The sequence below is a fragment of the Jaculus jaculus genome, chromosome 1 (genome assembly GCF_020740685.1).
Source record: "Jaculus jaculus isolate mJacJac1 chromosome 1, mJacJac1.mat.Y.cur, whole genome shotgun sequence".
Classification (NCBI taxonomy): Eukaryota; Metazoa; Chordata; class Mammalia; order Rodentia; family Dipodidae; genus Jaculus; species Jaculus jaculus.
This window is the reverse complement of record NC_059102.1, coordinates 297,642,812-297,664,549: the sequence shown is the minus strand read 5'-3', so window position 1 is coordinate 297,664,549 and position 21,738 is coordinate 297,642,812. Positions and strand designations below refer to the sequence as shown.

Below are 21,738 nucleotides of genomic sequence, written 5' to 3'. Positions count from 1 at the left end.
GGGTTCTAGTGGAAGGTTGGCTAGATATATCATCCTGGGCCCAAGATGCGGTAGAAATTCATGGCAGCAGGAGTGTGTGACAAAGGCTTCTCAGGTCCTGGCAACCAGGATGCCAAAAGAGAGAAGAATGAGACAAAAGGAGCCTAGGACAATGTCATTCTCTCTCTCTCTCTCTCTCTCTCTCTCTCCCTCCCTCCCTCCCTCCCTCCCTCCCTCCCTCCCTCCCTCTCTTGTTTTTTTGAGGTAGGGTCTTGCTGTAGCCCAGGTTGGCTTGGAATTCACTATGTAGTCTCAGGGTGGCCTTGAACTCATAGTGATCCTCCTACCTTTTCCTCTAAGTGCTGGGATTAAAGGTGTGTGCCACCATGCCTGGCTGATAGTATCATTTCTGAGAACATGCCTGCAGTTACCTATTTCTAAAATATTAAAAAAAAATTTTTTTCTATTTATTTATTTGCAAGCAGAGAGAGAGAGGAGACAGAGAGTGGTGCACCAGGGCCTCTAGCCACTGCAAACAAACTACAGAAGCATGTGCCACTTTGTGCATCTGGCTTACATGGGTACTGGGGAATTGAACCTGAGTCTTTAGGCTTCGCAAGCAAGTGCCTAAATCACTAAGCCATCTCTCCAGCCCTGTTAATTTTTTTCTATTTATTTATTCTAAAATATTTTTGTTTATTCATTTGCAAACAGAGAGAGAATGGGGGGGGGGAGAGTGAGAGTGTGTGCAGGCACATCAGGGCCTCTAGCCACTGCAAATGAACTCCAGATACATGTGCCTTCTTGTGCATCTGGCTTGACATGGGTACTAAGGAGTCAAACCTGGGTTGTCAAGCTTTGCAAGCAAGCACCTTAACCTTTGAGCCATCTCTCCAGCCCAGTTACCTACTTCTTGTTTTATTTTCTATTCTTGAAAGAGAGACAGAGAGAAAGAGACAGAGAGGGACAGAGAGAGGGGGGGGGGGAGGGAGGGAGGGAGGGAGAGAATGGGCATGCCAGGGCCTTTCAGCCACTGTCAATGAACTCCAGATGTGTGTGCCCCCTTGTGCACAAGAGTGACATTGCACACTTGCATCACTGTGTATCTGGCTATGTGGGACCTGGAGATTTGAACATGTGTTCTTAGGCTTCACAGGCAAGCACCTTAACTGCAAGCTATCTTTTCAGCCCTTTCTCTTTTTTATTTTTATTCTTAGTTTAGATAGAGACAGGAAGGAGTGAGAAAGAATTGCCACACCAGGGCCACAACCACTGAAATTGAACTCCAGACACTTAACACCACCTGGCATTTGCCTCACCTTTGTGCATCTGGCTTACGTGGGATCTGGAGAGTCAAACATGGGTTCTTAGGCTTTGCAGGCAAGACCTTAACCACTAAGCCATCCCTCCAGCCCCCAGCTACCTACTTCTAACCAAACATCATTTCTGAATTCTTTCACCTCCTACATCTGAACCCATGATTACATTAATTCACTGATTAAGTCAGAGAACCTCAATGATGGAATCACCAACAAGAGAACAAAGCCTTCACCATATAAGCCATTTATGGGGATATTTCATATTTAAACCATAGTGCCATTCCTTTTGGAAAACACCCGTGTTAATCTGTATCCTGGCCCTGTTATGTCCCAACAACTCTCTCTGTCATATACACACACATACAACTATGATCTTTGTGGTGCATTTTCAGCCCTTGGGATTTCAAAAGCCGCAGGCTGACCAAATCTGTCTCAAAGGAATCCTTTTAATTCCTCTTGAGAAAGAGGCAGGTATGTGTGACGAAAAGTGAGCTGCCTCTTCTAGAAGGCTGAGGACTTGCTCTTCTGCCACCCAAAAGAGGGTGTGAGGCAGCGAGCTACCTTATATCACAAAGGCTGTGGTATCCACTGGACCTCATTCACCCACCAGTGAGGCTCACTCTCACTTCCCTCTCTCTGGCGTATCCATTCATTCATGTCACTCTTTCTGCTTGGGGCTGCTTGCTACCTGTCCTTGGGTTAGAGAGAACTATGATTCCAGGTTGAGGAAGTTGTACTCTTATTTTGCCCCTGTGCCTTCTTATCTGCCCACATCTTTCACATCTTCTTGATGCTTTTTAAAAAAAAATATTTTAAATTTTTATTTGAGAGAAAGAGAGAATGGGCGCGCCAGAGTCTCCAGGCACTGCAAACGAACTCCAGGTGCATGTGCCCCCTTGTGCATCCGGCTTACGTGGGTCCTGCAGAGTCGAACCGGGATCCTTTGGCATTGCAGGCAAATGCCTTAACTGCTAAGCCATCTCTCCAGCCCTTTGATGCTTAAATATATATATATATATAATTTTTTTCACTTTTTATTTATTTACTTGAGAGAGAGAGAGAATGGGCATGCCAGGGCCTCCAGCCACTGCAAAGGAACTCCAGATGCATCCGCCATGTTATGCATCTGGTTTACGTGGGTAGCGACTAGGGAATCAAATCTAGATCCTTAGGCAGCAGGTGACTTAACTGCTAAGCCATCTCTCCAGTCCACTTTGGAGGCTTTTTTTTTTTTTTTTTTTTTTTGAGGTTGGGTTTCACTCTAGCTCAGGCTCTCCTGGAGTTCACTATGTAGTCTCAAGGTGGTTTTGAACTTATGGTGATCCTCCTACCTCTGCATCCCGACTCCTGGGATTAAAGGTGTGCACCACCATGCCACTTTTGAGTTTTTTGAAACAACCTGTGGCTTTATTCTCTAGTAGCGAGGGAGATGGAAGTTTCCTTCTTAACTATTTCTGTCTGGGAAATAGCCCTCATTCTCCTAATCTTGGACTAGAAAGATTGGATTTGTTAGCTCCTGTGGTCTCTTACACCCAGGCCCCTGGATCTTTGGTTCCCTCAGAGTGCCTGCTCTGAGAGGAAAGTTCAGCCCGCCCCATTGTCCTGACTGCCGCAGATTGATTCTTGTATTCCATGGGTTCTAATCACTAGTCTCTTAGGGAACCAATACAATCATCTCCAGTAAGCCTGGGCCTTACCCAGAACATGGAGACAGCTGTTCTGAAAGCACCCCAGCCATTCCTCCCCAGCCTGTCTCCTGCTACTCCTGCTCCTAAAAGAGGCAGAAAGAAAAAACAAAACTAAATAAACCCAAGGTGGGTCAAGTGAAGAAGCAGGGTTAGGTGGCATGGGTAGCATCCTCTGAGACTTAAGGGTTCGGTTTCCTCCATTGGGAGGGCTGGCAGAGGGCGGCCACAGGGCTTTGGGGTGGCATGATGACCCTGAATGTGCTGTATCACTGGGAGTTTTACCTGATCTCCACTGGCTGTGTGAAACAGTAACCCCGGAGTTGTCCTTTGCAGGCTGGAAGAGATTGATGGATTCTTTGCAAGAAATAACGAGGAGTACCTGGCCCTGATCTTTGAAAAGGAAGGTTCTTACGTGGGTAGAGAGGTGAGCTGCCTCAGCTTCCCACAGGGAGAGCCCTGGGCTTTTTCTACCAAATTGACTGGGGTCTGGTCCTTGTGTGTTTATTAGCCAGGCATTGCCTGACCCCTGCTGGCAGAGCTGGGAAGTGTAGAGTAAGACCTTTCTACTTGAAAACCTTGGTGTCTCTTCTTTATCCTCTCCTGAAAATGAAAGTATCGCTTCTGTTTATTATTTTCAGGGCTAGATTATCAACACATAACTGTTAATCCCTAAAGCTCAGAAGATGTTACAGTATCATGTCCAGGATCACATAGCTAGTTTAGTGGAACAGCTACAACTCAGGGTTCCCTGGCTTCAAAATTCATATTGTTCCCATACTACCCCAACCACACAGAATTGGAGTTTAAAAATGGATAAATAAAGCCGGTCGTGGTGGCGCACGCCTTTAATCCAAGCACTTGGGAAGCCAAGGTGGGAGGATCACTGTGAGTTCGGAGCCACTCTGAGATTACATAGTGAAGTCCAGGTCAGCCTGAGTTAGAGTGAGACCCTACCCTGAAAAACCAAAAAAAGAAAGGAACATGAAATATGGACTAATCCCTCATGAGGAAATGGGCTTTCTGACCAATGAGTGGTGCAGACTGCATTTCCACACATTCATTTCATGTCATGTCTTTGGTGAGTTGCCAAACTTTTTGGAGCTTCATTTCCTACCAAGTAGTAATAGTTATGTTTCTTCATTGTAATGATGGAGAAGTCCATTAAGGCAGTTTAGATAGAGCCTGGATCAGTAGCAAACACATAGCAGGCACTTTATAAGGATCTACCTCCTTGCCTACCATGGAAGTACAAGGTGGATGTGTCTGTGCTTGGTGCATATCCCAAAGCAGTGTGGGGGGTAAACCCGAGGGGTGAAGTGAAACACCCCTGTGGGCCCATGACAACTTTCCTGCGAATACCTAGCACCCTGATTACACCCTGGGGGCCTCTGCTCCTCAGAGGAAGCACAGAAGATAGGGAGGCTGCTAGCAGTTTTCCAGGAGTTCCCCACCCTCTTGGGACTCTGTCCATCTTTGTGGTCAGGCCTGTCACACAGAGGTGATTGGTTTATGCTGATTAGAATCAGTTCTTCTTCCCCCACTTCATCGACCCCTGAGTAACTAGAGCAGGTGCACTAGTAGACTGAGCCAGGATCTCTTGTGTCCACACCAGTGTGCTCAGGAGGGCAGAGTGGCTAAGAGCCCGGCCGTGTGTCCTGGGAACATGATTTACTCCTACACACCAGATTGCTCAACTGCAGACTGAAGTACATGTAAACCTAATGTACTGGCCATTACTCTTAAGCATTTTAGTAAATTTTACTAGTGCAGTCCTCATTGCAGCCTTTAGAGACTTATTGTTATTATCATTATTATTTTGCAAATAAAGAAGTTGAGTCAAGGAGAGTTTTAGGATTCACATGCTGGCAGCCATAATATATTGACTCTAATGATAGTTCCTAGTTCAGTGTTATTCTTAAGATTAAATGAGGCAATCTGTACATAATACAAAACACAATACAGAAGTGAAGCTACTGTTTTTCCTTGTCTGTCCTTAAAAATCATCAAGCCGGGTGTGGTGGTGCACGCCTTTAATCCCAGCATTTGGGAGGCCGAGATAGGATGATCGCTGTGAGTTTAAGGCCACCCTGAGATTACATAGTGAATTCCAGATCAGCCTGAGCCAGAATGAGACTGTACCTCAAAAAACAAAATAAAATTAAGTCTGATAAGTATATTTTTATGATCTGGAATGTAGGTAGAAATCTTTATAAATGTAAGACTAAAAATAAGATGTAATGGCACATGCCTATGTCAGCACCCAGGAGGTGGAGGCAAGAGATCAGAAATTCAAGGTTATCCTTGGCTACATAGTGAGTTTGAGACCAGCCTGGGATACATGAGATCCTGTCTTCCCAGAACAAAATAAGAATAAAACTAAAACCGCATTTTCCGTGGTGTTACAAATTGCTTTTACTAGGAAGGAAATGTTACTCAATTGTCAATTGGGACAGCCATAGGACATGCAAGAATGTGGCCAGCACATTTTCAGGGCTGCTGCTCCTCTGGGGTGGTGTTTGGGGGCTGTAATCGGAGATGGATGAATGAGAGTCTCATTCATCACAGTGATCTCCTCTGAAAGGTTCTGAGGGCAGATAGATCACAACTAAAGTCAGGACTCAGCCCCTTCTCCTTCTTATTGTCTCTGCAGGTAGCTCTGGACCTGTCCCAGCACCGTGACATTGCTGTGCGCAGGGTTTTGAACACAGAGGCCAACGTGGTGAACAAGTTTGGTGTCACTGACTTTCCATCCTGTTACCTGCTATTTCGGAATGGCTCTGTCTCCCGAGTTCCTGTGTGAGTGTGGTGTCCCTCATCTTCTCCCCCCCTACCCCTGTGTTCATCTCTCCTGACTAGGGAGGCGCACCTCTGGCAGACAGGTTCTTTCTCCCCAGAAAGTCTTATAAGGGTTGGAGGAGCTCTCTGGCAGGAGTGACAGGTGTCTGCCTCTGTGTGGGACAGGCTCCCAGCCCTCACAGCTCATGGGTCCAGTCTCAGCTCCAGTTGCTTCTAAACTATCCATAACCAGCCCTGAACCAGTCCCCATTCTCCTCTGTCCACAAACAGACTCTTTGGCAGGCTGAAAGCCTGGCAAAGACTCAAACATGCCTGACCCTCCCTCCCTTTGGTTTTCTAATTGCAGAAAAGTTCATTAGGAGCCAGACAATAGCCTGTTCCAAAATGCCAAGAGAAAACAATCAGGCCAGCCTCAGCCTCCCTGTCAGGCTCCTGCTGCTGAATGGCCCGTTAAATGGCGCCAGATGGTGCCTTGGTGCCCTCCCTGGGCAGATGATTGATGTCAGCCTGGCCCTGCAGGCAAGAGCTCAGGGGACCAGGGAGATCAAGGCTGCCTGAGGTGCCCAATAAGCTGCTCCTCAGGGCCATTACTGATGCCCTGCACTGAGCCTGGGCAAGGCCACTTGTCCTTGCCCTAGCCCAGCTCTCCAGGAGGCCCTGGCACAGACCTGTCAAGAGTCAGGAAGGATGATGGCCACAGGGGGACCAGGAGGGCTAGACCCTGGGCAAGCCCAGAAAGGACCAGTCCTAGGAGGGAGAAGAGGCATTGTTTCCTCCCTTGGAGTTGGTGGAGGGGAAAATTGTGTGTGACGATGCTGCTCCTGAGCCATCTGCTCATCAAGAAACGCTGGGCTACGATGGCAGAGTGAGAAGCATTGCTTCCCGACGCCAGCTCCCTTGGGGAAGCTCATGTCCAATGGTGGGTTTGGTCTCTTCAGATATTTCTTGCTAAGCCTTTCTGTCAGAGGAGCCACCTGCTTCCTGACATTGGCCAGCACTACGATTTGTTCTTCATGCCTACTGCTTCTCCTTACTGTTTTTTTTTCTCACAGGCTGGTGGAATCTAGGCCTTTCTATACCGCCTACTTGCAGAGGCTGGCTGGGCTGCCCAGGGAGGCTCCTGCGACCACAGCCACACCAGCCACTACAGAGGAGATAGCACCCACAGTGTGGAAATTTGCAGACCGGTAAGGGCACACAGTCTTCCCAGCCACATCCCCTTCATGTGCACTGCCTTACCCACCTCTGCTCCTGTCGTAGGTGTAGCCTAGATATGGCCTTCCAGGGCTGCCTAGGCCTCTGGAGACCCCTGACTACTGATCATGCTTCAAAGGTTTGCTGGGTAGAAGCATAGTTGTTGACCGGTACCCCCTCTTGTGTGCACCAAGGCCTTGGTGGCAAATGGACTACTGAACACCATGTCATGTTATCCCTCATGATGGAAGGAATGTGGTCCACTGCCCAGAGTGCATAAGCTTAACTCCATTCAGGAACAAGGAGAAGCCAGACATGGTGGTGCACACCTAAATTCCAGCACTTGGGAGGCGGAGGCAGGATCTTGAATCCCAGACTAGCTTGTGCTACATAACGAGATCTAGAAAGAGTACAATCAGTGTGGAGGGTTATTCTGAAGGCTCCAAGCCAACTTCCCTCCGAAACACTTATTTCTTAAGTGTCGTAGGCATTCAGAATTCAGACCTGGCTGGGGGGAGGTGTTAGACCTGAGGATTGGCTGCTGTGTGATCTCAGCCCTGAGAGAAACACAAACTCTGCTTCTCTTCCTGCCCTACTGCTATCCAGCTCTCAACCTGAGTGGGCAGCTGTTAAAGTCAGGTTTGCATTGCTGGCAGAAATCCCCTGACCAAGAGCAGCTTTTGGGGAAAAAAAAAAACAAAACAAAAAAACAGTTTATTTTGGCTTACAGTCTTAAGGGGAAGCTCCATGATGGCAGGGGAAAACAATGTCATGAACAGAGGGTGGACCCTGGCCAACATCAGGTGGACAATAGCAACAGGAGAGTGTGCCAAACACTGGCAAGGGGGTCCTGGCTATATCACCCATAAGCCCGCCCCCAACAATACACTCCCTCCAGGAGGTGTTAGTTCCCAAATCTCCATCAGCTGGGAACCTAGCATTCAGAATACCTAAGTTTATGGGGGACTCCTGAGTCAAACCACCACATTCCGCCCTGGCCTCCATAAACTGGTAACCATTCATGATGTAAAATGCAATGCATTCAACCCATCTTTAAAAGTTCCCATAGTTTTTATCAATCCTATGATGTTCATACATTTCCATAGTACAAGATCTTTTAACTAAGCTATAATACCAAAAAAATCCTCAAAAAACACAGTGCAAAAGATAGCATTGGGCATAGCAAAGAAATATTCAACCAATACTATATTTAAACAGGGTAAACATCAAACTCTGTAGCTCCAAGTCCAACAACTCTAGTCAGTGACAAATTTCCAAGTCCAATAATTCTAACCAGCAACAACTCTCTGGAGTTCCAAGGCTACTCACAGTCCTGGAAAACTTCATCCAAGGCCGGCAGCTTTCCTTAACAGCCATCTTGTGGTCCCAGTAACTCCACTGACTCTCCAATGCAACCCACCATCCATCCTCATGGCTCCATGCAGGCATCCAGCAAACCTGCTTCACACTGCCCATGGCTATTTCCAAAACACAAGACCGTGTTGCAAATTCAATGACCCTCTCTTTCCTACATTCTTTATACTCCGTACTACCAGTTGGGGTGCCAACTTGTTAATCCAGGGGGGGGATAAAGCAGATTTTCTTCATTTTTATTTATTTATTTGAGAGTGACAGAAAGAGAAAGAGGCAGATAGAGAATGGGCGTGCCAGGGTCTCCAGCCACTGCAAACGAACTCCAGATGCATGTGCCCCCTTGTGCATCTGGCTAATGTGGGTCCTGGGGAATTGAGCCTCGAAACGGGGTCTTTAGGCTTCACAGGCAAGCGTTTAACTGCTAAGCCATCTGTCCAGCCCATAAAGCAGATTTTGAAGAACAGGACACTCCTTCAGCATTCTGGCACTTTCAAAAGACTGTATTCTTTCTGTTTTCCCAGTGTAGGTCAGCTGGCCCAATCTCAATGGTTGTAATCTCTCAATTGCAGCTGAATAGGCAGCAGTTTCAGCCTAAGGATTTCTTTCTGTGCCATATTCCTCTGCTCATACCAGTCCATTTCTACACAATACAATCCTGCAGAAATTCTCAGGACACCAGTGTAACAGCAAGCCTCTTATACAAACTGCTTCTAGCCTAGTCCCAGGCAAAGCTGTTTCTCACCCTCACAAGCCAAACCTCACTGTCCATAGTTCTTACTGCATTCAAGTCTTTCAACTCTGACCAGAATAGTCCATCAAGCTGTACTTACAGCACTGCAAGGCATCTCTTAGGCAAAAGTTCCAAATCCTTCCACATTCCTCTTGAAAATCAGCTCCAAAAGGCCAAAGCTACAGTCAGGTGTCTAGCAGCAACCCCACTCATGGTACCAACATTACTGTTGCAGTCAGGTTCACATTGCTGGTAGAAATCACCCAACCAAGAGCAGTTTTTGGGAACAAAAGGTTTATTTTGGCTTACAGACTCAAGTGGAAGCTCCATGATGGCAGGAAAACCTGAGTTTATGGGGGACACCTGAATCAAACCACCACAGTAGCCAGATCCTTGGCCTCTCACTGTAACAGAGGGCCCAGCTTTTCTAGAGCCTGTGTATGTGCACTGTTGAGCTGTTTGTCCCTAGGTGCCTTTGCTCAGAATAGAATGAAGACAGGCTGCCAGATTCTGCACAGGGCTCTGTTTATTTGCTTATCAGTTCTTAAATCCCATGCGTGGATACTGGAATGCCATCCATTTTCTAGATGAGGAAGTAACAGCCTTCCACTAATGGCCTGATTAGTGACTTACTGGAGGGCTGGCTCAGGGCCGGAGGAGAAGCCTCTGCCCCTACCAGGAGCTGCTGAGGGTTTACCTAGATTTCAGCTTCCCTGCCTTAGCAGATCACCTGTAAGTGATTTCTGTTATACAGGTGAGAAATTAAGTTGTTACTCATACAAGGGCCTCAGTGAATTGTTGGCAGAACCAGTTGCTCACCCCTGTGGCACTGAATGTTGCTCCTCAGCCTTTGCTCTGTGGTTAATGCTCCTTTTCCTTCTGTCTTCTTTGTCAGCTCCAAGATCTATATGGCGGATCTGGAATCTGCACTACACTACATCCTGCGGGTAGAAGTGGGCAAGTTTTCAGTCCTGGAGGGGCAGCGCCTACTAGCCTTGAAAAAGTTTGTGGCAGTACTGGCCAAGGTGAGCAGAGCCACGGCTTTCTGCAGTTCCGTGCCTGAGCGCTGTGAGTACCTGGTGGCCATGCTCCATGCCAGTCCCTTTGCTCAGGAAATCAAGTTATGAATGGACACCTGGGCACACGGCTGTGCTAGTCTCCCATGGGCTGCCACCCTCCTTTTGCAGCCACACAGCCAGGGACCTGTATAGGGGATGGAAAGGACTCAGGGTCTGATATCCTCACACTTGGGGGTGTGCCCAGCTGTTCAGTGATTGTCACTCTGCCTGTGGTCTGAGTTCTCAGCCTCACGCAAGCCCCAGAGTTTAGCTCTGACTCCCTGCCATGACCACAGTGAAGGGCGCTTTCTGAACTGCTGTTTTTCCTCCCAGTCTGACCCAGATCCTTGGCTCTAGCCCTGTGTCTTACTCTCTAGGAAGGTGGCTGCTCCTTTGACTGTATCTCCTAGTTGTTGAGGACCTGGTGGCTGACAAGCATTTAATCTCACCTGCTTTGCAAGGCAGTAGGATCACTCCTGTCTAAGGGGTCCGAGTGACTTGTCTTAGGCTTCCAGCAGGACTAAACCTCTAGGTCCTGTCACAGCCCGTGCTCCCTCCCTGCCACTGCCCTCCTCCGAGTGGAGACAGGCTGCCTTTCCCTCACCACCCTGCTCTGGTTCCAGATCCACTGCCAGTACTGCCTTGCCTTGCTGCTGAGTCAGGTGCTGGTGCCAGTCCCCTTGGTGCCATCTGCTGACTCAGCCTCCTCAGTCCCAAGTGATCTGAGCCTACTCTTCCCAGCAGGTCTGGGGGAACCTCCTGCATCACTTCCTCCTCCCTACCTTCCCCTTTCCTCACTTTCCAGGCTTGATGGCATGTATGTGAATACATGGAGAGGACCCTTGGAGGGCTATATAGCCACGGCAAGATAGAATGAGCCATTCTGGATGATAGGGCCCTTGCCTTCCAGGCCTGTAGCCTGCACCTCACTGGGCTGAGGCCTGGGGTGGATGCCCTGCTGAACACTGCGGGGTGGTGGGGAGGCCAGTCTAGAAAATTCCATGCATTGTCTTCCTGCCTGCTGCAGTGAGGGAGAACCCTACTTTGCTTCCCTGCCCCTAGATTTCTCCCAAGGCAGTGGTTTGACCTATAATTCCTGTATCTTTCATCTGCTAACAAGCTGAGTTTTAGTTTGGCCCCCAGCAAGGCTGTATACTGCCATTATGAGGAGAGAGACAGACAGGACTCCGTCCATTTTATAGATGACGGAGTAACAGCCCAGGGACGTATAGCACCTTGCCCAAGGGGAACGCTACACCCACATCTCCTCTAACACCACCCTTACCATCCTCATGCCCACACTCAAAGGACGCAAGAGCCTGAGCTGAGCAAGGATGCTCACTTGGGTACTCTCTCTCATTGGCCTGCATTACTATATATGAGCAGCTGGCAGGACCAGCCACTGGGTGGCGTGTAGTCACCAGTTTTCCTGCTCCCTGCACTCCAGAGCCCTTTAATTCATCCTTCTGACCTGATGGGCAGAAGGAAGGTGCCAAGTAAGACTGACAGGTGGAGGTCAGTGGGAATGCTGACTCGCAGCTGTGAGTCCCAGAACCCAGCCAAGCTGACCAGGAGGGAGTGTTGTGAAGCTTACTTCTTTCTAGCTGCTTCTCTGTCTGGGGGAAGCTGTCCAGCCCCTGGGGTTTGGTAAGAATGTTCAGGATCTTTCTCAGAGGACTGGATCCAGTAGCATGCTTTTCTGTTATCTCTAGGATCTTTTTTTTTTCTTTGCCTCTGGCAGTCTCTCAGGTTTCTCAGGGTCATTGTCTTCTTCACGTACCCCTTCATGGTTTCATCTGCCCTGCCCCACTGCTCTGGTCTTCCGGCCCTCTGCCCCCACCCCCATCCTGATGTATTTGTACATACACACATGTGAACATATGCACACATATCCTCCTCCCTGGAGTCCTTGTGGTTTTAAAGTGCTGATACTAATCAGATTTGCGTTGACTTATTGTCAAAGTAGCTTTTCATGTTCCTCAGAGACTCTTGGGAGTTGCCTTCAAGATTTGGACCTTGGCCCTAAGCCCTTAAGCTGGCCTGTCCCCATTGGCAGCCCATGGAATACAAATGAAAGGTCTGCCAGAGTGAAGGCTTCTCCTCAGTTCTTGTCTTCTCAAAGGGAAGAATCTGCTGAGGGGTGTAGACAGTTTAAGCAGTTAATTTAGCAAAACAAAGAGGAGAGTACATTCTGGAGAGCTCTGATTGAATTGCTTTTCACCCTCCAATTTCCACTTGTTCACCTTACAGTACTTCCCTGGCCAGCCCATGGTCCAGAACTTCCTGCACTCCATTAGTGACTGGCTTAAGAGGCAACAAAGAAGGAAAATTCCTTACAGTTTCTTTAAAGCTGCCCTTGACAACAGGAAAGAGGTAAGTCTGGAAGGCAAATGGCAGATCTTCTCACCATTCCATTTATGGACTTGCAAGGGCTTAATACTGTATTCTCTGACCCTCACCAGTTTGTATTAAGAATAAAGGAAGAGATTTTTGGGAAAGACATTCTACTAATAATTAATAATTGCCCTTTATTGATATCTGGGCATATCTCATTTAATCCTCATATCATAGTGGAGGGTAGATATTGTCCCTATTTAGTAGGTGAGGTCATGATGATTAGGAGGTTAAGGAACTTGGTTGAGATCCCGTGGTGCTTTTAAGTGGTTGGGACTAAAACCAGTGAAATATTAAAGTCTTTTTATTTTTTTGAGGTAGGGTCTTGCTCTAGCCCAGGCTGACCGAGAACTCTCAGCAATCCTCCTACTGAGCCTTCTCAATGCTGGGATTAAACATGTGCACCACCACACCCAGATTTATTTTTTTAAATATTTTATTTTTACTTGTTGATTTGAGAAAGAGGCAGATAGAGAGACAAAGAGAGAATGAATGGTTCACCAGGGCCTCCAGCCACTGCAAACAAACTCCAGATGCATGCACCACCTTGTGCATCTGGCTTACATGGTACTTGGAAATCTAACCTGGGTCCTTAGGCTTTGCAGGCAAGTATCTTAACCTCTAAACAATCTCTTCAGCTTCCCCCCCCTCCTTTTTTTCCTCTTTTGGTTTTTCGAGGTAGGGTCTTGTTCTAGCCCAGGCTGACCTGGAATTCACTACATACTCTCAGGGTGGCCTTGAACTCATGATGATCCTCCTACTTCTGCCTCCCAAGTACTGGGATTAAAGGTGTGTGCCACAATGCTCAGAACCCCTCTTTTTCTTTTATTTTGGTTTTTTAAGGTAGGGTCTCACTCTAGCCCAGGCTGACCTGAAATTCACTATGTAGTCTCAGGGTGGCCTCAAACTCATGGTGATCCTCCTATCTCTGCCTCCCACGTGCTGGGATTAAAGGCATGTGCCACCACGCCCAGATCCTCTTATTTGATTTTTTTTAAATGAGTCAGACTCTCACTCTTATAGCCCAAGCTGGCCTAGAACCCACAGTAATCCTCCTGCCTCAGCCTGCCAAGTGTTGGGATTATAGGTGTGAGTCAATCACCCCACTGATACACCAGAGTTCTTGTTTTTTGTTTTGTTTTTGTGTGTGTGTGCATGCGTGCACATGCATGTGTGCTCCCATGTGTTTGAGGCACTGTCTCATTCTAGTTCAAGCTTCCTCTGTACCCTAGGCTGTCACTGAACTCTCTGCAGTGCTGCCTCAGCCTTCCAAATGCTGGCGTTAAAGGCGTGAACCACACCACACTTGGCTTTTGACAATATAGCTCTTAAGCACCACTCTTCTGCCACCAGACACACTGTATGAGGCATGGCCTCCTGCAGGCACCTCTGTGGGCTCCTGTTTTTACCGTTATCTGCAAAAGCAGGATGCTGTGTTGACATGCAAAACATATTGGACATAGAGTGTCATGGCTTACAGGGACCTCAGTGACCATACAGATGGGGTGTTAAGGTGGGAAAAGGGGTGTAACTTAGTCTGTGTTGTGATTTTCAAATCTGCTTACCTTTTGGTGGGTGGAAAGAAAGTGTCCCCTTAGGGTGGATAGACCAAGAGGGGAAGTACCATAGAACTGTGTGCTGACCTTTGAGCCTCCTGAAAGGTTCTCTTGTCACCCTTTCTTCCCACCCTTTCTCTTGTCTGTGTGTACTCCCATCCACATGTGTCCCATAGGACTCTGTTCTTGCTGAAAAAGTGAACTGGATTGGCTGCCAGGGCAGTGCACCCCATTTCCGGGGCTTTCCTTGCTCCCTGTGGGTCCTCTTCCACTTCCTGACTGTGCAGGCAAGTCGGTATAGTACAGACCACCCTCAAGAACCAGGTAAGTCCAAGGACTACTCACTACCTAAGACTGCCCTGTCCTGCCCTCCATAGAGACAGGGACAGGGTGGCTGCCTGCTGCCGTGTGTCAGATGCATACTACAGGCCAGGGGCTCAAGCAGCAGATATTGATTTCTCAGTACTGGAGGCTGAAGTCCAAGATCAGGTGTGGCAAGTTTGGTTTTTTCAGAGACCTCTTTCCTTACCTGGATACTCCATGTATTTTCACATGGTCTTAATTAACCCTGCCTGTATACAAATATACCCTTCTTGTGAGGATACCCATCATATTGAACTAGTACCTACACTAATGGCTGCATTTTACTTTCTTTATAAAGACCCTGTCTCCAAATACAGTCACATTCTGAAGTCCTGGGGGCTAGGACCACTACATATGAATTTTAAAGGAACCCAACTCAGCCTACAAGACAGGCCAGGGAGCAGCGGATACAGAAAACATGTCTGATGTGCTTGAAGCATGAAAATACCAGTATGGCTTTGGCCTGGGAGTGGGAAGGCGAGGCTGGAGAGGAAGGCAGGCAGAGGAGCTGAACATGCCCCTTGGGGCCTTGCTCGGGAGAGGTTTTGATCTTGGTTTTGTGTTCTGAGAAACCAGTGGAGAGATTCACATGGGAAATGGCACAGGTTGGTGCTTTGTGAAGGTTGTGGGGCAGCCAATTAGGAAGGGGTGGAAACAGTCCAGGAGGGATAGACTGGCCTGCAGTTGCAGCTGTGCCAGTGGAAAAAGTGATCGGATCTTTTGAAGGCAGAGCTGATGGTGCTTAATGACAGCTTAGGGAGAGCATGTGAGATGGAGGCCTGTGTGGGCTCCAGGGCCTTGGGCCCAGCCTCTGGTAGAAGGTGATTCTGTGAGCAGAGCGGTGGGAAAGATCCAACAGAGGGCCGAGCCAGTGCTCTGGTATGCACCTACCAGACGCTCAAACTATGCTGTGCACAGAATAGCCCAGAGCTCAGGAGAGGTTAGGTAGAGATCAGTTTTACAGCTTTTGCACACAGCTGACACTTAAAGCCACAGAGGACTGAGTAATGTCACAGTGAGAAAGTCGAGAAGAGGGCTGAGGACTGAGCCCTAGGGTCCTGTAGCATCCAGATCATGTATTAGGAGCAAGAGCAGCCATGGAGCTGGAGAAGGTAGTCATTGCAATTTCAAGAGGCCCCCCCAGAATAAAGTGCTTCTGAGAGAGTGGTCCTCTGGGTGCGTGCTTCTGAAGAGGTGTGGTGAAGACGCCTTGACTAGATCTGTTAATGGACAGGGTGTAGAGACCACGGCCTGGAAGGATTAGGCTGTAGCCAGACTGAGAGGCAAGATGTTGGAGTTAGCAGGCAGCAGCTAGGTGGGTTGGGATGGAGAAGGACTTTTGTTATTGTAATTGTTTTTACCAGTTGGAATGACGCCATGCTAGGGGAAACTGATGATGCAGAAAGAAAGCAATGTCTGCAGGAGTCGTGTCCTGCAGGAGGGGAGAAGGGGAGGCAGATACAGCAAGGACAGCTCCAGTACAGGAGGCGGCTGTGCCTGGACTGGAGGTGGGAGAAATGGAGTACTGAAATAAGAGGCAAAGGAGTAGGCAGTGGTGTAACACAGCAGAGGGTGCTGAGGTCCTAATGCTTTGTGGGTACAGAGGAAGGAGAGTAGCACGTCTTAAGGTACATGGAGTACAGGAGAGAGAGGGCATGGGAGGCCTGAGGTGAGTACCCTCAGGAGAAGCCTGGTTTCAGTTAGAGCAGGAGTGTGGGAGGGTCAACAGAGGCTTTTGCTGGAACCAGCCCAGAGGGCCCAGTAGAAAAGAACAGGGTGGCAGGGGAGCACAGGGACATGGAGACAGGTTAGAGGATAGTCAGGCCAAAGCAGAATGGACTTCTGAGAGTACCCTAGGTAGGTGAGGCCTGCTGGGGCTGAAGTTGAACAGGAAGCCTGGAGCAGGTGAGCGCAGGAGGAGCATGGGGACTCTGGCTCCTGCCCACTCTCTAGCCGTCTTATAGAGCCCGAGCATCCTGCTAAAGAATGCATATGACAAGGGCCTGAATAATGGTGAAGGGAAACTGAGGCTAAGGAATATTGGAGGAGACAGGGTCACCTATAAAGTAACCCCTGGTTAGGGAGAGATAGACGAGGGAACCCTGGTTACATAGTCTGGGATGTGAGGTCCCTGTGCATGAACAACCACAGCAGAGCTTCGGAGGAGGATAAGACAGCCTGTGGATGAGTGGTGGAGAGCTGTCTGTCAGGGGCTAGCAGTGTGAAGGACAGCTGCACAGTCTCTCCTCTCCCCTGCAGCCAGTGGCCAGGAGGTCCTGCAAGCCATCCGGAACTATGTTCGCTTCTTCTTTGGCTGCCGAGACTGTGCCAGCCACTTTGAGCAGATGGCTGCTGCCTCCATGCACCGGGTGGGGAGTCCCAATGATGCGGTTCTCTGGCTCTGGACCAGCCACAACAAGGTTAATGCTCGCCTCTCAGGTAAGCCTTAGGCTGGAGATGGCACTTTGGTTCCTTGGACCAGTGGTGGGGGACACTCACTTCCTCCTCAGTAACACTCTGCTCAGCTTTCAGAGCCCTTTCCACATGCTCTGCCCACCCTGTTAACCAATGCCAGGACTATCAGATCTATTTTTCTAGAGAAGGATATTGAGGTTGTGATGCTGTAAAGCCCTGATCCTCTGGTGCCAGGCTCTCTTTCTTCTGTATAGGACCACCTCTCTGAACTGTGGGGTCTCTGCTGCCTCCTCTGCTCTGCTTTCTAGCTATTAGCCCCTTGTTCAAGTAACAGGGAAGAGAGGCCAGGGGTGGGGTTCCACCCTCAGGGAAAGGCTAGAGACAAGAGAGCAACACCTGGCTCCTATAAGGGGCTTGTCTTCTGAACTGCCCTTCACTTACATTGAGAGCCTGGTGGGTCCTACTCACAAAGCCCAGGAGGGGAGGAAGCCATCTGTCAGTAGGAGCAATAATGCCTCCCAGGAGGGTGGAGCTGCTGACCCCCTGCCTGCACTTGTTCCCCTCTCCAGGCCTCCTGGTGGCTTTTGAAAAGAAGACACGAGTTGACTCTCTTCTCTGTCAGCCTCTTCCCCTGACCATTGCTCTACCCTTGTCACTAAATCCTATGCTTGACCCTCCGGCCCTGTGACCTCAGCAGGCTCCTTAGGGGCCAGAAACAAGGCAGTCCCCACACTCTAGTGGGGTCTCTTCACATTCAGCTAATAAATACTGCAGGTATAGAGTACTTGCTTGGCAAGGCATGATCTCTGTGACTACTTACTAGAGGTTTAGGATCTGTGTGTCCCTCTTCAAAATGGCCCTTGTGGTGTTTGCATCATGCGCTGCTGCTGCTACTTAGTGATCAGTGACTTTTTTTCCTTTGTTAGAACTTTCAGGACAGGGGCTTCCAACAAGAGGGACACACTAACAGGCATTCCCTGGGCAACAGTGAGCCTGGGGTTCCAACAGTCAGCATAGTTCACAGGACTCTGTCAAGTGCCTCCAGGCTTCACCACATCCCACCCCCACCACCCACCCTCACGCCCACCTGAAGATCACAGATGCCCCCAGCAAAAGTAAAACAACTTTCTATGTAAAACTTAGCAATTTTCAAGAAAACGCAAAAGCAACAAAAACAAAAAGAAAACACCACATTGGCAGCCCAACCTCAGACTCATAAAGCATTCAAAGGATGCCTTTTTCCAGTGACTGGTCTGGCATAGATGGTCAGCAAAGTTAACCAAGGGGACCTCTGGGCCTGGTCACATTTGGGGAGTAACTGGAGGCACTGAGGTCGGTGGGCGGGAACTCTCCTCATACGCAGAGGAACCGTTGGTTTAGTTGCCAGTGTGGACCAGGCACCTTGCTAGTTTTGTTTTGGGTTGTTTTCTTGATACTAGGAACTAAACCTAGGGCCTTGCATGTGCTAGACAGACACTCCACACTGAGCAGTATCCCCAAGCCCTTTACTTTTTATTTTGAGACTGAACCCCTCTATGTTGTCCAGGCTAGTCCTTCTGCCTCTGCTTCCGCTGGGTGTACAGGCCTGTGCCTCCAGGCCTGCCTATGTGCTAGTTTTTTAATCTACATCTCATTTCCCTTCCTTTTGTTTATTTTTTTTTTAATTTGAGAGCGACAGACATAGAGAGAAAGACAGATAAAGGGAGAGAGAGAGAATGGGCGCGTCAGGGCTTCCAGCCACTGCAAACGAACTCCAGACGCGTGCGCCCACTTGTGCATCTGGCTAACGTGGGACCTGGGGAACCGAGCCTTGAACCGGGGTCCTTAGGCGTCACAGGCAAGCGCTTAACCGCTAAGCCATCTCTCCAGCCCTCATTTCCCATCCTTTTGAAGGCTTGACGAGCCTTTTGGCAGATGAGGGAGATGATGTTCTGAATAGAAGAGGGAGGTCTGAGGTAGGCAGGTCTCGAGTGTTCTAACCAGACTGTATGTGCTTCCCTCCACAGGTGCCCCCAGTGAGGACCCCCAGTTCCCCAAGGTGCAGTGGCCACCCCGTGAACTGTGTTCTTCTTGCCACAATGAACTCAGGGGGGTGCCTGTATGGGACCTGGGTGCCATCCTCAATTTCCTCAAGATCCACTTTTCCCCAAGAAACATCGTCTTGGATTCCCCTATAGCTGGGCCAGCACCCCGAAGGGGTTCTCAGAGCTTGGCAGCCTCCCCAAAACTGGTGATGGGCTCACTGGAACTGGTGACCACAAATTCAACACTGGACCAGGAACAGGCTGATTCTGCAGAGTCCCCTGGAACCACTGTCCCGGATGTTCCAGCTGAGAACCCTGAGGCAAGTGGCCCCCAGGCACTCCACACAGGCCGTGGGATGAGTGGAACTGAACCGGGGCAGGGCCCTCCCGAAAGCAGGGAAGAGCTTCAGAGTGATGCACTAGAGGATCCCCAAGGGCAGCACCACTCGAGCAAGAGAGACATGAGGGCGATTTTACTGGCAGAGGTGAACCACCTCCAAGGCCCTTTAGAGTGGAGGCGAGGAGGCCGTAGTCCCAAACAGCTGGCCAGCATACCTGAGGGAGAGCCAGAGGCCCGAGCTGTGCGAGGACAAGGCCGGTGGCTACGGGCATTGGGAGGAGGTTTCTCCTACCTGGACGTCGGCCTCTGTGTGGGGCTCTACTCCCTGTCCTTTATGGGCTTGCTGGCCATGTACACCTACTTCCGGGCCAGGATGAGGTTCCTGAAGGGCCATGCTGGTCACCACACAGCCTGAACTGTCCAGGGAGAGGCCAGGAAAGGAAAAGGGAGAAGCTGCCTTCTGTGGGGCTCTTCTGACCCCCTGTCCCTCCAACCTCCCCTCTACCCTGTGTACCACCTGTGGCCTGTGGGGGGGGGGCAGTCTAGGAAAGCCAGTGGCTGTAGTAAACCTGTTAGGTCTGCTGTGGAGAGATTCAGAGACTCAAAAGCCAGGAACAGGACCCCAGACTTGTCAGGCCAGTGGGGGGCACCCTCAGGCAAAGGGTATGAGGAGACTCAGGCCCTAGCCTCAGTACCAAATTCCTGTTTTTCAGCTTTTTTGAAGTCCTGCCCCATTCTCGCTGAAGCCTCAGTGTCTCCTGCTTGGTCTTGGCTCTAAATTGGGGCAAACAAGCCCAGAATTTCCAAGGTTTCTCATCCAGAGGAGGGTCCCCTGCCCTCCTCATTGTGTTCCAGGCTCTTTCTAGTCCTCTCCCTTTCAACATGAAGAGGCTGCTGTGCCTAAGAAGAAAGGACACCTCCGGCCCTCTGTGGCCTACCTGTCCTCCAGCTCCTCAGAACTGTGTGGGGTTTGGCCTCAAGGGTGGGTCTAGAAGTTTCTAGAAATCATTCTGGTTTCCCAAGTTCAGAACAAGGTTTCTTCTATAAAAGTATAGTTTGGGGTTGGGGTAGACTTGTCTATCTGTGTGGGTGACAGTTGCTGGGCTTGCGTGGTGGGGCTGATAAGGTCATGGTTGGGGCAAGGGTGCGCAGTATGAGGGTCTGCAGTGCCTTAGTTTTGGGTTAGCGGTGAGAGGTAAAACGAGAGGATATGCTCTACCCCTCTCTGAGCTGGGGCTCTTGTCTTTTATTTTGGTCTCCACAATCCATCCCAACCACTGATGTAGAGTGCTAGGTTGAGGACAGTGGGGGAAGTGTTTCCTTTCTCAGAACTACACTTCTGGCAAGTAGAAGTTCAAAGAATCTGGGGAGGATGGTTCTGAACATTCTTGATTCCCACTCTACTCCGTCACTTGGAAGGGGTATGTAATAAATTATTTTTGTTAAGTCAAGCATCTGTGTGTGTGCCTTGCTCCTTGGAGACCTGTCCAGGTCTAGCCAAAATGTGTAGCATTTGCCCTCATCTGGGGGTCCAGCCAGCATACAGCTCCTGGGCACAGAGGAGAGGTACCCATCCCCCTGCTCATGGAGCGCTCTGGGGGTAGGCTGTGGTGATTGCCCAGCCTGCCTCCTCTTGCTTCGCCCTGGGAAGTTCTGGGAATCTAAGAAACCTGTCTACACCCGCTGCTTTCAGCACTTCCTCCAGGACCGACAGGCTTGTTTGTCCAGCCAGCCTAGACTGGTTGCTCAGCAGGGAGGAGTTGGCTGAGATTAGAGTTTGCCCCTAATCCAACTGCTGGGTTTTATAGGGATCAGAGCAGCTGATAATGAACCTCATTAAGGGGGAGCAGGAGCTTCAATCCGATTTGGGGTTTTCTCTGACATCTTCACTCAGCTCAGATGGCCTCCACACTGGGTGGAGCAGGTGGAGTACCAAGGACACCCCCTGTGTCGGGGCAGCTGGGGTGGGGGAGGGTGCAGCAGATAGGACATTTGACCTCTTTAGCTGCCCAGCTCCTAGGGTGGTGTCTGTCTGTGTGCCTGAGTCCCTCTCCCATCCCTACACACTGTCTTCCTGGGCTGCCTCTGCTGGGCCCTTGCTGGGGGTCTGAGAGCTGGTAGATGGCTAAGCAGAGTAAAGGAGGCTCCCAGGTCCAATGTCCAAGAGTGCCAACTGGGCCAAGACCACTGGAGATCCCTGCGCCCTCCCACCCGGCTCAAGTGCAGATTTCTGTCACAGTCTTTTAGCTCCAATGGCCATATTTTCCAAAAACCAAACCTGGGTCTTCAGGTTTGGGATTCTGGCAGAAGAGTGTCCTGAGGTGAGGCTTGCAAAGCAAAGACTCCTTTTGGGGGAGGCTGGACAGAGAAAATCACCTGTACCTGGCATTACCTTTGAGGGTACAGTACTTCCTCAGAGAAGTAACAGCCAAACTGGATTTTGATGTTTATTTTATTTATTTGAGAGAAAGAAAAGGGGTACACCAGGGCCTTCAGCCACTGCAAATG

General features: G+C 49.5%; 1 protein-coding gene across 2 annotated transcripts in view; it reads left to right on the top strand.

The window, feature by feature from the left end:
- The window catches only part of Qsox1 (quiescin sulfhydryl oxidase 1), a 40,735-nt gene extending 20,054 nt beyond the window's left edge, over positions 1-20,681 (top strand). The window contains exons 5-13 of one of the 2 annotated variants that reach the window (XM_045132633.1): positions 3,320-3,410; positions 5,637-5,782; positions 6,835-6,969; positions 9,976-10,105; positions 12,389-12,511; positions 14,265-14,412; positions 16,711-16,890; positions 18,873-19,210; positions 19,944-20,681. In XM_045132633.1, the coding sequence (XP_044988568.1) occupies positions 3,320-3,410; positions 5,637-5,782; positions 6,835-6,969; positions 9,976-10,105; positions 12,389-12,511; positions 14,265-14,412; positions 16,711-16,890; positions 18,873-19,210; positions 19,944-19,952 (1,300 nt within the window). In that variant the 3' untranslated portion in view covers positions 19,953-20,681. Of the gene's footprint in view, positions 1-3,319; positions 3,411-5,636; positions 5,783-6,834; positions 6,970-9,975; positions 10,106-12,388; positions 12,512-14,264; positions 14,413-16,710; positions 16,891-18,872 lie in introns of both variants that reach the window. The other variant, XM_004658873.2, reaches the window with a different exon arrangement.
- The last annotated feature ends 1,057 nt before the right edge of the window (positions 20,682-21,738 follow it).